This window comes from Macaca thibetana, chromosome 18, assembly GCF_024542745.1.
Source record: "Macaca thibetana thibetana isolate TM-01 chromosome 18, ASM2454274v1, whole genome shotgun sequence".
Classification (NCBI taxonomy): Eukaryota; Metazoa; Chordata; class Mammalia; order Primates; family Cercopithecidae; genus Macaca; species Macaca thibetana.
This window is the reverse complement of record NC_065595.1, coordinates 17,894,893-17,908,234: the sequence shown is the minus strand read 5'-3', so window position 1 is coordinate 17,908,234 and position 13,342 is coordinate 17,894,893. Positions and strand designations below refer to the sequence as shown.

At 34.6% G+C, this 13,342-nt stretch overlaps 1 protein-coding gene across 11 annotated transcripts in view; it reads left to right on the top strand.

Annotated features, from left to right (window-relative positions):
- Positions 1 to 13,342, top strand: part of RELCH (RAB11 binding and LisH domain, coiled-coil and HEAT repeat containing) — a 120,614-nt gene that overhangs the window by 20,919 nt on the left and 86,353 nt on the right. For 10 of the 11 annotated variants that reach the window (XM_050768084.1, XM_050768083.1, XM_050768082.1 and 7 more), the window contains exon 2: positions 3,401 to 3,490. In XM_050768084.1, the coding sequence (XP_050624041.1) occupies positions 3,401 to 3,490 (90 nt within the window). Of the gene's footprint in view, positions 1 to 3,400; positions 3,491 to 5,523; positions 7,179 to 13,342 lie in introns of those variants that run through there. The other variant, XM_050768089.1, reaches the window with a different exon arrangement.

Sequence of the window (13,342 nt, the reverse complement as noted above, 5' to 3'; positions counted from 1 at the left end):
AATTCCAGAACATTTTTATCACCCCCAAAAAAACCCTATACCTATTAGCAGTCACTACCCATTCTCCTATGATGCCAGCTAAAATCAACTTTGTGTTTCTATGGATTTGCCAACTTTGGACATTTTATATGAATGATCATACAGTATATAGCCATGTAGCCTTATGTGTCTGGCTTATTTTATTTAGTATAATGTTTTCAAGGAGGAACTGCCAAACTTCCAAAGCAGCTGTACCACTTTACATTAAGACAAGTGATGTATGAGGGTTTCAATTTCTCCACATCTTCTGCAACTTACCGTCTCTTTTATTATAACCATCTAGTTGATTTGAAATGTACCTCATTGTGGTTTAATTTTCATTTCCCTAATGAGTATCATTTCCCTTTTGAGCATCTCTCCTTCATTCATTGGCCATTTCTACATCTTCTTTGGAGAACCCTTTGTCCATTTTTAAATTGTGCTGTCTTTTTAATTGAGTTATAAGAATTCTTTATATCGTGTAGATATGGCCCTTAACAGATACTTGATTTGCACATATTTCTTCCATTGTGTAGATTGTGTTTTCACTTTCTTCATGGTGACTTTTAAAGCAAAAAAAAAAAAAATTAATTCTGATGAAATCTAGTTTATCAATTCATTCCTTTAATTAGTTTCCTATGGCTACTTTAAAAAGTTGACAAAAACGTTACAGCTCAAAAGAACACAAATTTATTACCTCATGGTTCTTTTTTTTTTTTTTTCTAATTTTTATTTTAGTTTCGAGGGTACATGCGCAGGTTTGTTATACAGGTAAAGTCGTGTCACGGGGATTTGTTGTACAGATTAATTTGTCACTCAGGTACTAAGCCTAGTATCCAGTAGTTATTTTTTCTGCTCCTCTCCCTCCTTCCACCCTCTACCTTCAAGTTGGCCCCAGTGTCTGTTGTTCCCTTCTTTGTGTCCATGTGTTCTCTTCATTTAGCTCCCACTTATAAATGAGAACATGTGGTATTTGGTTTTCTGTTCCTACGTTAGTTTGCTAAGGATAATGGCCTCCAGCTGTTCCCACAGAAGACATGATCTTGTTCTTTTTTATGGCAGCATAGTATAAATCTCACAGTGGGTCTTACGTTGAGCAGAATGGTCTAAAATCAAGGTATTGGCAGTTCTGGAGATTTTAGGCTCTAGGGAAAGCCTTTTCCAGGTCCCGGAGGATGCCAGAATTCCTTGGCTCATGGCCCTCCTCCACTTTTAAAGATCTTTGTGATTACATTAGGTCCATCTGAATAACCCAGGATAATGTCTCTAGTTTAAGGTCAGCTGATAAGCAATCTTAATAACATCTGCAACCTCACTTCAACTTTGCCATGTAAAGTAACATATTCACACATTCTAAGGATTAGGATGTGGACATCTGGGAGGAGCCATTTTTCTGCTTACCACATTGCTTATGCTTTGTGTTATGTCTAAGAAATTATTGCCTAACCCAAGGCCATGATGATTTGCTTCTGCATTTCCTAATAAAAGTTTTGCAGTTTTCACTGTTACGTTGGATCTATGATCCATTTTCGCTTGTGATGTGAAGTAGTGGTCCAGTTTCCTTGTTTTTACATGTAGAAATACGGTTGTCCCAACACAATTTGTTGAAAAAACTTCTTTTCTCCAGTGAAGTGTCTTGGTACTATTGTCAAAAACCACTTGACCATAAATGTAAGGGCTTATTTCTGGACTCTCAATTCTATTGCATTGTTCTATATCTGTATGCCAGAACTGTGCTGCCTTGATTACTCTTAAGTTTGAAATCAGGAAGCATCCGTCCTCCATCTTTATTCCTTTTCAAGATTATTCGGCTATTCTGAGACTTTTTTGTTTCCATGTGAGTTTTAGCATCAAGTTCTCAATTTCAGCAAAGAAAAAAAAAAAGAAAGCCAGCTGGAATTTTGATAGGAATTGCATTGAATCCGAAGATTAATTGTGGAATATTGCTATCCTGATATGGATCTTCTGATCTGTAAGCCTGGTCTGTCTTTCTGTTGATTTAGATCATCTTTAATTTCTTTGGATAGTGTTTTGTAGTTTTTACTGTATAAGTTTTGCATGTTTTTGTTAAATGTATTCTTAAGTTTTTTTTGATGTGTTTGGAAATGAAACTTGTCTTCGTTTTAATTTTGGATTGTCATTGCTAATGTATAAAAATCTGACTGATTTTTGTGCATTGGTCCCATGTTCTGAAACTTTGAAAAACTCATTTGTTAGGTCTAATTGTTTTTTAGTGGATTCCTGAGAGTTTCTTAGATATAACATCATGTCATCTGTGAATAGTAATAGTTTTGCTTGTTCTTTTCCAAACTGGATGTTTTTGGTTTCATGGTTTTTTATGAGGAATAAGCAGTCATTCAAATCATTGTTTCCCTCTATGAGAACATTGTTTTTCTCTGTCCGCTTTTAATATTTTTCTAAATTTTTGGGTTTTTGCAATTTGATTAATAGGTGCCTAAGTTTCTCTTCTCTTTATTTCTCCTCCTTGATGTTCTCTGACCTTGGACCTGTACCTGTCCCATCTCTTGCCTCATTGGTTGTGGACTCCAATTCTGCATATGTTAGACCTTTGTTATTGTTCCACTTGTCGCTGTCAATTTTCTTTTCAATCTTTTTTGTCTGTATTCTGCAGATTGAATACTTTCCATTAATCCATCTTTGAGATTTCTGACCTTTTCCTCTCTCATCTCCATTCTGTGATTAGGCTATACAAGGCATTTTTAATTTCAGATGTTTGTATTTCAGTTCTAGAATTTCTATTAGCATTTTTCACATTCCATAGTTTTTGCTAAGATATTAACTGCTTTTATTTATTGTATACATATATTCCTTTACTTCACATGGCATAGTTATACTAGCTATTATAAAATGTTAGTCTACTGATTTTACCATTATCTCCTGGTATCATCTAGGAGTTGGTCCCTGTTGATTGTTTTATTTCTTGGAGTGGATCACATTTTACTGGTTTTTGTATATCAAGTAATTTTTGACTGTGCGATGGATGATGTGTGTGTTAGGCTGTGAAGACTGGATTCTGTTCTTTCAGTAGGCACTTGTTCAATCTGTAAACTCTTAGGTGGCAGCTCAAATTTCTGTTTGGTTTGTTTGTTTTGTCCTTAGCTGGGCTGCTTGCAATATTGCCTGTGTGTGTATTGTTTGGGAGTTGGCCAGAGATTTGGGCAGGGAAATTTGGTTTTTTTAAAGTTGATTGCTGTTAGCATTTTTACTTTGTTTTGTTGTTGTTGTTTTAAAAGAATTCCTAGATCTTAGAATTACTGGTTTATTAACTAGAAATAATTATAAGTATTTGAATTCCTCTTCCTTATTTTAACAATAAAATTAAAATGCATATTTAATTTTTTTATATTTCTCTTTATTATAGATCGAGCTGGGAGCATTAGTACCCTTGATTCTTTAGACTTTGCAAGATATTCAGATGATGGTAACAGGGAAACAGATGAAAAAGTGGCAGGTGAGTAAAATTGTAAGGACAGATTTGGATTCTTTGACATTCCAGAAATAATGAAATGGCTTGAGGAATTTTTTTTCCTTCTACAATTTGGTACGTGACTATAACATATACAGTTATTATACAAAGTTATGTTACTAATTACTAATTTACTGCAAGTTTGGGGGTTCTCCAACTTTTTCTTCTTCTGGTACTGAGTTTCTGGTTATGTATCCCTGTAATTTGATAAGTTATACTTGGAGCCAGCAGTTTACAACCACACAGTTGTAAAACTCATGTATGACAGGTCCAAGACAAAGCTGGACCTTAGCCTCATTCCTTTGATCCTCCAAACCAGGGCTGATAGTCACATATGTGTACCAACACAACTCTATTGATTATTAAAAATTGGTTTTGGGCCAGGCATGGTGGTTTGCACCTGTAATCCCAGCTATTTGTTATTTGGGAAGCTGAGGTAGGAGGATTGCTTTAGGCCAGGAATTTGAGACCAGCTTGGGCAACATAGTGACACCTAATCTCTTAAATTTAAAAAAAAAAAAGGTTGAAATACTTCTGTGCTTGTTGCTAAAACTTTGCCTTGAGTTCCCTGAGTGCTCCCCAGCTGTCACAGCATGTCTTCAGAAACTTCTGACTTTGCTATGATCCAGTAAAAGAGGGTTAATGACTGATACAGTGAGGGCTTCCAGGACGCTGCCCATCCCAATAAGAAGGACAACATCCTTTTTAATTGCTTGGTTGCTCATTTCAATCTTCCTCCCTGCCCATCCCCCCATCCTCTCTCCCATACCAGTCTTGCCTTCCAGGCACCACCACTGAATCTGTAGGAACTTCAGCGGATCAGTTTGTACCCAGTGTTCTGCCTACACCAGATAAGCCCTGTTGGAATTTGCTAGGGGTCCACTTTGGAATTCACCCTGTAGCGGCCTTGGCTCCTTGGGTGTAAATATCTGCTACCTTTCTGGTGCCTCAAGTCTGTGTCTGTCTGCCATTGAAGTCATTCTTGAGTGCCTTGCAGGAATTGTAGTTTTCATAAGACTTAGGCTTTGAGAGAGATGGGGAAAGCAGACAGACATCAGTTGGGTATTTTGATCTCCATCAAAATGGTAGGTACTTCTGGAACAAAAGGGATGCCGCATGGGACACACAGGGCCTGTGAAAGAAATATGGGGTTGGGGAATACCTATAACGTGATTTCTCTCTTGACCAACTCTGTTGAATATTTCTTCCATTTACTGGGATGAGTTTTTTAAAATATACCAAATGCTTAACCCTTGTGGTCATTATGAATAAAAATGAGTGCTGATTCTTATATAGCATTTGTTCCATTCTAAACACTGTTCTAAATTTATATTAACTCACTGAGTTATAGAATTGTTATCTTGTTCCTGTCCCCAGGATATTGAGGCTCTGAGAGAAATTATATAAGACTCAGTAGCAGAGCTAGGATTCAAATCTACATAGCCCAGGAACAGTCTACGATTGACTATTATTTGCTACCTCTTGGCATAAAAGATTAGGTTTGGTCTAATTAAAAATGTCATTCCAATAAATGATTTTCATTCCTTGCTCAAGACTAGAGATATTGAATATTTTAAAATATCAGACAGTGTTATATGAGTTAGAAAAAAAATGTAATTGTTTTTCTGAGAGAGGATTCAGCAATATAAATAATAGCAGAATATCCATGTAATGGGGAAGTCACTAGAATAGTTTAATGTGGCTCTCCATGTCAAATCGTGGTTGAGTTATGAGCATCATTTATTAACAACTCTATCAAAATGGCAAATCACATTGGTAATATCTAAAAATTAACAATTCAAATTTTAGGATGAATTTATCCTAATTATATCACTCATTAAATAGCACTTGTTATATGTATTAGCTATTTATATTATAAAATATATGGTATTTTAGTTTATTTAGAGACCATATGTAGTTTTGTATAGTTTTATTGTACAAATTGTTACATATAAAAAATAACTCCTACCCAGAAGTTATCTATATAATTATGTTTTTTCCTTTAATTTCCTTATTAAAACTTATATTTTAGATTGAGTAAAATTAAAGAGGTTTATTATTATTGTCCTGATTTAGATATTTTAGTACTTCTAAGTAGGGGGAAGCTGACATAAATGCAAAATGTTTAGCTTAAATTTATGATCATTAGGCTGGGCACTGTGGCTCACACCTGTAGTCCCAGCACTTTGGGAGGCGGAGGCGGGTGGATCAGCTGAGATCAGGAGCTCGAGACCAGCCTGACCAACATGGTGAAACCCGTCTCTACTAAAAATACAAAAATTAGCCAGGCGTGGTAGCATGTGCCGGTAGTCCCAGCTACTCAGGAGGCTGAGACAGGAGAATTGCTTGAATCCAGGAGGTGGAGGTTGCAGTGAGCCAAGATTATACCACTGCACTCCAGCCTGGGTGACAGAGTGAGACTCCGTCTCAAAAAAAAAAAAAAAGGTGTATATATAATCATTATATATATATATAATCATTAATTGGTATAATCTCTATTTATGTCAATATAGGTAGAAGAGAAGAAGAAAGTAGAAGTTCCTCTGACCAAATTTCACTGTGTACATAACATTTTCTTTCACTGTGTAACTTTTTATTAGAAGGCAGAATAAAAAGGTTGATATTCTCTGTCTGACCTAAACGCTTTTTGAGAGACAGTGAGCAAAGGGCAGCGAACCTGGATAACCCCCAGATTTGCACAACTAGGATTGAAATGTATTAAATATGTGATAATTTTGGCCTTTTTTTTTAATTTGAGACTATCATAAGACAGCAGACCTTACATTTTTAACCTATAGAATATACTATTTATCTTGTTTGAAGAAATAAAATAACTTTTTATTACTATACCGTGCTCATATATAAATAAATGCTGTGATTCATGTTCAGTAGGAAAAAGAGGAAGAAGAGCATATATAATCCCAAGAGAATATCTTTCAGTCGTTCAGTGCTCACGTATCATGGCTTGTTACTGAACCAAATGTGTGAGTGTGTGGATGAAACTTTTTTTAAAAAGTTTCAATTAATCATAATTCCTATTCACAAAAAGATTGTGACTCTTTGCTTTTACTTGAAAAGCCTGTCAAAAGGCCAGTAATCGGGAAAAGATAATTGTCCTCTCATCTGCCACTGAATCGCATGTAAACCTCACTAACTCCTCATGGGTTGGAGTCTTGTGCCTGTAGCTCTCCCAGGCTACTCCTGCAAGCTGGTAGCTCTACAGTTCTGGGTCTCAGAAGTGGCCCTACTCCCACAGCTCTTCTTGGCATTGCTCTGATGGAGATTCTGTGGCAACTCTGACCCTGCAGTAGGTTTCTGCCTGGGCCCCCAGGCTTCGCAATACGTTTTTTGAATTCTAGGTGGAGGCTGCCATGGCCCCACAGCTCATACAGTCTACATGTCTACAGAGTCAACACCACAAGGAAGCTGCCAAAGCTTACTGCTTGTACCCTCTGGAGCTGCACCACAAGCCTCACTTGGACCTGCTGGAGCCATAGATGGAGTGGCCAAGGAGTACTGCACCAGAATGCAGGGAGCAGAGTTTTGAGGCGGCTTTGAGCAGTAAAATCACAGAGGGCACCCTGGTCCTGCCTCCCAAAACTACTCTACCCGCCTAGAACTCTGGGACTGTCATAGGAGGGACAGCCTGAAAGAGCTCTGCGATGCCTTCAAGGTCTTTCTCCCATTGTCTTGATGTCTTACCTGGCTTCCTTCTACTCATATCCTTAGAAAATGGCCACTTACCACACCCTTAGTTTGTTCTCTGAACATACCTTTTCAATCTACATGGACAGGCTGCAAATTTTTCAAATCTTTCCACTATTTTAATTGTAAATTCCATCTCCCAATGATTTAATTTTGAAGCTTCTATGACTTAAAGTGTTAGAATATCTCATTTCAAATCTACCCAAGTTGGCAGAAGCTCTGAAATAAGCTTCTGTAGGATAACAGAATAAACTGTGTCTGTTAATATGATATGAGGGGAAAAGAAGAAGAATGAAGAGACATCTAAGAACAAACATCTGTATTCTTTTCCTATACCAATACTGGGTAGAAGGAGCTTGTGGATAACACACTAATGAGTCTGTTTACCCACCTGGCAAATGAAGGGTCTCCTCTAACCCTTAATCAGGTGTTAATTTATGAGACAGACACTAGATTTGTTTTCAGCATCATTCTTACCACCTTTCTTGTAGATTTAAAAGTCTGGTTATTTTTTCACATCTGCACACATATTCCTTCAAAGAGGAAGGGATCTCTAAAGGAACAAATGTTTATTAAGCACCTACTGCATGTCAGGTACTATGCTAGGTGCTTTATATAAAATATTTTATTTAATCTTGTTAGGAATGCTGCAAAATAGATCATTTTTAGGTTTATAGTTTCTATAAGCCTAGAAAACTAATGCTTATACCAAGGTTGAGAAATTTACCCAGTAGCTTACATATAGTAAGGGGCATGATCAGGATGTATCATATAGAGGTTTTATTCCAGAGCCCACAATAGATCTTTTAGTACCAGGCTGTAGCTCTGACCCATCTGTATATTCATGTGGATAGAATATTCTTGTCTTTCTTATATGAAACTATTTCACAGAGCCATTTTCTTAGAAAAGAAGTAAAATTTTTAAAACTTTTTATTTTAGCTATTTTCCATTTCTCAATTTATTTTCTATGTGAAGTATACATTTTTATATAAAATGATTTAAGTGGTAGCAGACATTGAACCAAAATGAGTTTAATATAGGTGATTTTTCATTTTAGGTAAAAGCCTTTATGTTATTAAACAAAACTACTGTACTTAGCACATATACAATGTACCTCTTCAATTTTCTAGTTTTCTTAAAGGTAACAAGAGACATCTGTGTTCTAAATATCGAGATAGCCATTATTTAACTTATTTTAGGCATTTCGAGCATCTGCTATGTCTTAGGTACTATGTGTTAGGTTTCTATGTAGACATACAAGATAGATAACGTTTCTGCTCTTCGGAAATTTGTCAGAAATATGTCTATATCTGTCATACAGATATAAGTTCAGTACATTGGAAATGGTAATAGAGACCTTGTTGATTTTAGAACCCCCCCTATATTCCTGTTTCAGGTTCACAAGATCTATCTTTTAGCATCAGAGTCCCTGACTTTATTTGTTCTCACATCTCTATTACTGAATTACTTCCCTAGTTAACACCTTAACTCTGTTTTGAGATCTGGAGAACTAGAACTATGCTTTCTGATTTGTAGGCAACGACACTCCTGAATGCTGGTAAGATCAGTTAATGTTTCAGACAAGTATTGGAATGTCCATTTGTACTCAGCAAGTATTTGCTGAGTGCCTTCTCTATAGTTCAAGCATTATGCTGCTCTAGGAACATCAGTCAACAGTACAGACATGAAGCCTTTAGGAAGCTTACATAATCTAGTAGACATTCTAAAATGGTCTTTAGATTTTTGCTCTGAGATCATCTGTCCCTGTCTCCTGGATTAGAAGTAGCCTTCTCATTTCTTAGGTAATGGCCTGGCAGCATCCATATCTAGCCTTATCAGGATTAAATAAGCCTATTTGGCTTCTAATTTGATGTTTCTCCCTAGGTATAGATAAATCTTTTCTTTCCTATTAGCAGTACATTTTTATTTTCTTGATTTAAACCATACCTAAATCTTACTTGATAATTTTGTTGGATTTAAAATAGGATAGGTGCTCCAACAAGGCTGTAAAGAAGATAAATAGTGTTTTGAAAATAGATTTCTTGTTATTCGTCACCATGAAATTAAAATAGGCTCAGAGAGAAAAAAAGAATACATCATTGTGGTGGGTGGTTATATTTAATCTAAAAATACAAGTGATTATATGTTCATTAAATTTTTGTGGGCTGGAGAAGGAGGGTTTTATCTTTACTTTAGATTAACATTTCCGAAAGTATTTCACGAGAATGTTCGTATCATAGGGGAAAAACAAAAGTGGGAAAAAAGAAACAGAATTTTGTGGTCATATAAGTTTAGAAAATCATGGTTTTCTGCATAATTTGTCAGGGTCTTTAGGGTTTTAGGTTATTGTAGTAATTTATATATTAAGTCATAAAGGTCTGAACTATGACAATTGCAGAGACAGTTTAGATGAATGGTTATTTAGGGAGTTATTAAAGGTTGGAATCAGTATGGCTTAGACATTTAATTGGTGTGAGAGTAAGGCCAAGGAATAAGTGAATAGTCATCTGCAGGTTTCCCATTTGGCCAACTGGGTAAATAATGGTGCCATTATTGGAGAGACTGCAGGAGAAACAGGTTTGAAAGGAAGATGATGAGATCCATTTAGATAAGATTGAACTAGTAATTTATGAGACATTCAAGTGGGCATGTCCAGGAGATAACTGGGTAGGTCTTTGTCTTATGAAAATATTTTTTAAATTTTGGAGTCTTCAGAGTACTTGTGAAACTTAAAACCACAAGAGTGAAAGTCATTCCAGTGGAGTGTGTAAATTAAGAAAATGGCTAAGGATGATACACTGATAAACACCAACTTTGAGATGAGTGATAGAGGAACTCAAGCAGAAAGAACAATAATGGGAAGAATTTTATTTTAATGCTGTGGGAAAGAGGATGCTTTGTTCCCACCAAGTTGAATATAGAAAAACAAATATCTACAAACTATGGGGATTGCATCTTGCTTTCACTTATTTATTGCTAAGTCATGCCTAACAGTACTAAGTTTCTCAAGTCTATAATTGGCAGGAAGAATTTTCTAAACCTGGTAGAGGTGATGATAGTACTGCCTTAGGACTTCTGTATTATTTTAGGGATGGGATTTTATTCTAACTCATATTCTTACAAAAACTGAAAAGAGAATTTTTTCTTTTCCTACAACTGTTCTTGGATACTAAAATAAGTATTAAAAATGGGGAAGTGTTATTTCAAATCACCTTATAGTCAGGAAAAAATTCCAGAAAATTCTGACTTGAAAGAAGACAACTTTACATAGCAAAGTAGATGACTCAGACCTATTGATTGGAACTCATCAATAATGAACTAGAATGGGAAGGAAAAACTACTTCTTCAGACCAGTGTTATGGAAAAGATCTTTTAAAATACAGCAATATTTTGAATGTGAGCCAAAAAGAACTAAGTCTAGCAAGCATTTCAAGATAATATTAGTGATGAATTGAGTTGGACAACAAAGTATTGATATTTCTACTTTGAAATTTCACATTTCACCTTTGGTGTCTCCACATAGTTGTACATCTCATAAGTCATGAAAGCGCAACCTTTAAGCACTCAAGTGCCTCTAATATACTACAGTATTATCCATTGCAGCTTGAGAAATAACTGTTTCAACTAATCTAGAGTTGCTTATACTGACTTTTAAGTGTTAACTGTTTTGGTAAGATTATGATATGTGATGTTAATATACATCTACATCTTTGCAGTTATTACTTTAGTTCTAGTAAAATCATATTCAGCAGAGTTGGACTAGTAGAATGAGCCTCTTGGTTGTTCATTCCTGCAGCATTTTTAATAAACATACATATCCTCAAACATTTTTAGGAAGAATTACAATATTTTAAAAGTATTTGCAAGGTTGTTTGGCACAATGTCTCTCTTTACAGGATAATTAATTTTTAGCTTTAATGTTAATAAAGAAGATACATTCATGTATCTGTATATATAACACTGCTATTAACCTTTCTTTTGAAACTTTCTCATGTAACTGCAATTACTTGATCATATTATGCCTTTATAGAAATGTGCTATAGATTCAAACATATGCCTTTGTCTTTTAAAGTCTATATTGTATATTAAGAAACATGCAGCAGAGTGAATTCATATTGATAAGTACTATCTTTTCAAAGCATTGGTAACTTCTAATGACATTTGGCAATATATATGTAGATGTGCATAAAAATATAAATTCTTGCCGTCTGACATGGGTTTTTCTGGCTTTCTGTGCCTTAATCATTCAGTGTTTTACTCTTGGTCACCTAAACTTTCACCAATTGCATTTTGAGTTTTTTCCCAGTTGTGTTTTAACCAGTTTTTTTTTCTTTTTCTTTTTCTTTTTTTTCCATATTTCTATCATTCTGGCGTAGGGCACTTCTGATCTGCAATTGTTCTGTAATGTCTTAGAAAATTTTAAGTGATATCAAAAGCATGATATATGTATTTGTTTTATTTAAGATACAGTTAGGTATTTTTAAATCAAAATCAATTGCCTAGAGTTTTAAAATGTTAAAAAAAAAAAAAAAAGTAAACCAACATGCTGTGTGTAAACCTATTCTGTACTTACCTTACACACTGAATGTGTCCAGTCTTACTTCAATGCAACTCTAAGAGTTTCCGGAAGTGTAAACGTTAAGAAAAATGTTTAACTTTGTTGCACAGAAGTATTTGCAGATCAGCATTGCTGACTACCAAAAAACATATAGTAACATACAACGTCATCTGATTTTTAGTGGTGCTTCCATGTTGCTGCAGTTAAATTCTGTGCATCAAAATAATTGGCCTTTGTGTACTAGATGTGATTCAATTACATCTTGTTTTTATTGAAAATGTGCAAACTGAGTGAATCCTAATTTTTCCATATATTTTTATAGCCGTGGCTCTGATAACATCTCATTTGGCATCTTTTTTCTGTGTATTAGTCAGTTAGGAAAAAATTGCATCTTTAAGATGAAACCTTAAGTTCCAGTTTTTATGCAGAATGATTTAACTACTATAATTTCTTAATATTCATTTGTGGCAAAGATCACTTAATTTTCCCAGAGCTTTACTTCTCGGAAATATATTTTTTTCTCGTCTAACCTTGGCTTTTTCTTCAGCACAGTAATTACACATTTTAAGAAAAATCCCCAGTTGAGACACACATAGTTAAATCTCACTCGTGATGAAACATTTTAAAGAGCTTATTAAAATGTTTCTCAATATTCATATTTATGACATAATCACTATGTGATAATAGGAGAAATTATGAGTTTCACTAGTACCTCTTAACATGAACAAATTTATTAGAAGAGTTATCAGAAACTTTAATATTCTACTTAGTCCTACTCAGTATCCTTAGAAAACTATACTTTTAGAAATGTACACATTCATTTGCTATAGAATTATCTTAATTAGAAATTAAAAGTGAAACTATTTCTTTCCTGTGGCTCTAAATGAAAAATAAAACCCTTTGGGTTTTGGGTTTTTATTACTTTTTTGATATGTGTTTGACATATCTATGTTTGTTTTTAGAAAACATACTCTTGTTTGTAGAAAAATATATAGGCATCATGACATTTGTTAAATATTTAAACCATATTCCTTCAACATCCTAACAAAGGGATCTATTCACTAACGTTTCTGTACGTTGATTTATAACATTATTCTAGACAATGCATTTTAAATTAAGTTTTGTAAAAAAAAAAAAAAAAAAAATCCTAAGTTTTCTCTTTTTAAGAATATTTGCTTGGGCTTCATCTAATTTTTACCTTATCCCCTAAAATTGTGTCACCTGAACACATCCATTACATTTCTTACCTAGACTGAATAAAGCAGAAGTACCCAGATTATTAATATTTTTATTTATTTAAACGAGAGTATGCCATAGATTTTATTTTTAAATAGAACTATTCCTTGTCAGACAGCTAGAACATTGGATAATAACCCCCTGAATTCTACTAAAACTATGGAAAACATTCACCAGTTTGCTTGCAAATCAACTCTGCTGCATGCGTTCACAAGTTTCATAAAGATTGCATGCTTTCTGTTTTCAATACAAATTGTATTTTTTTTTCACACCCATCCTTGCTTTTTATTTTTTAATTTTTGTTTCCCTTTTCTTGGTTGGATGCCTTTGTGTGTTT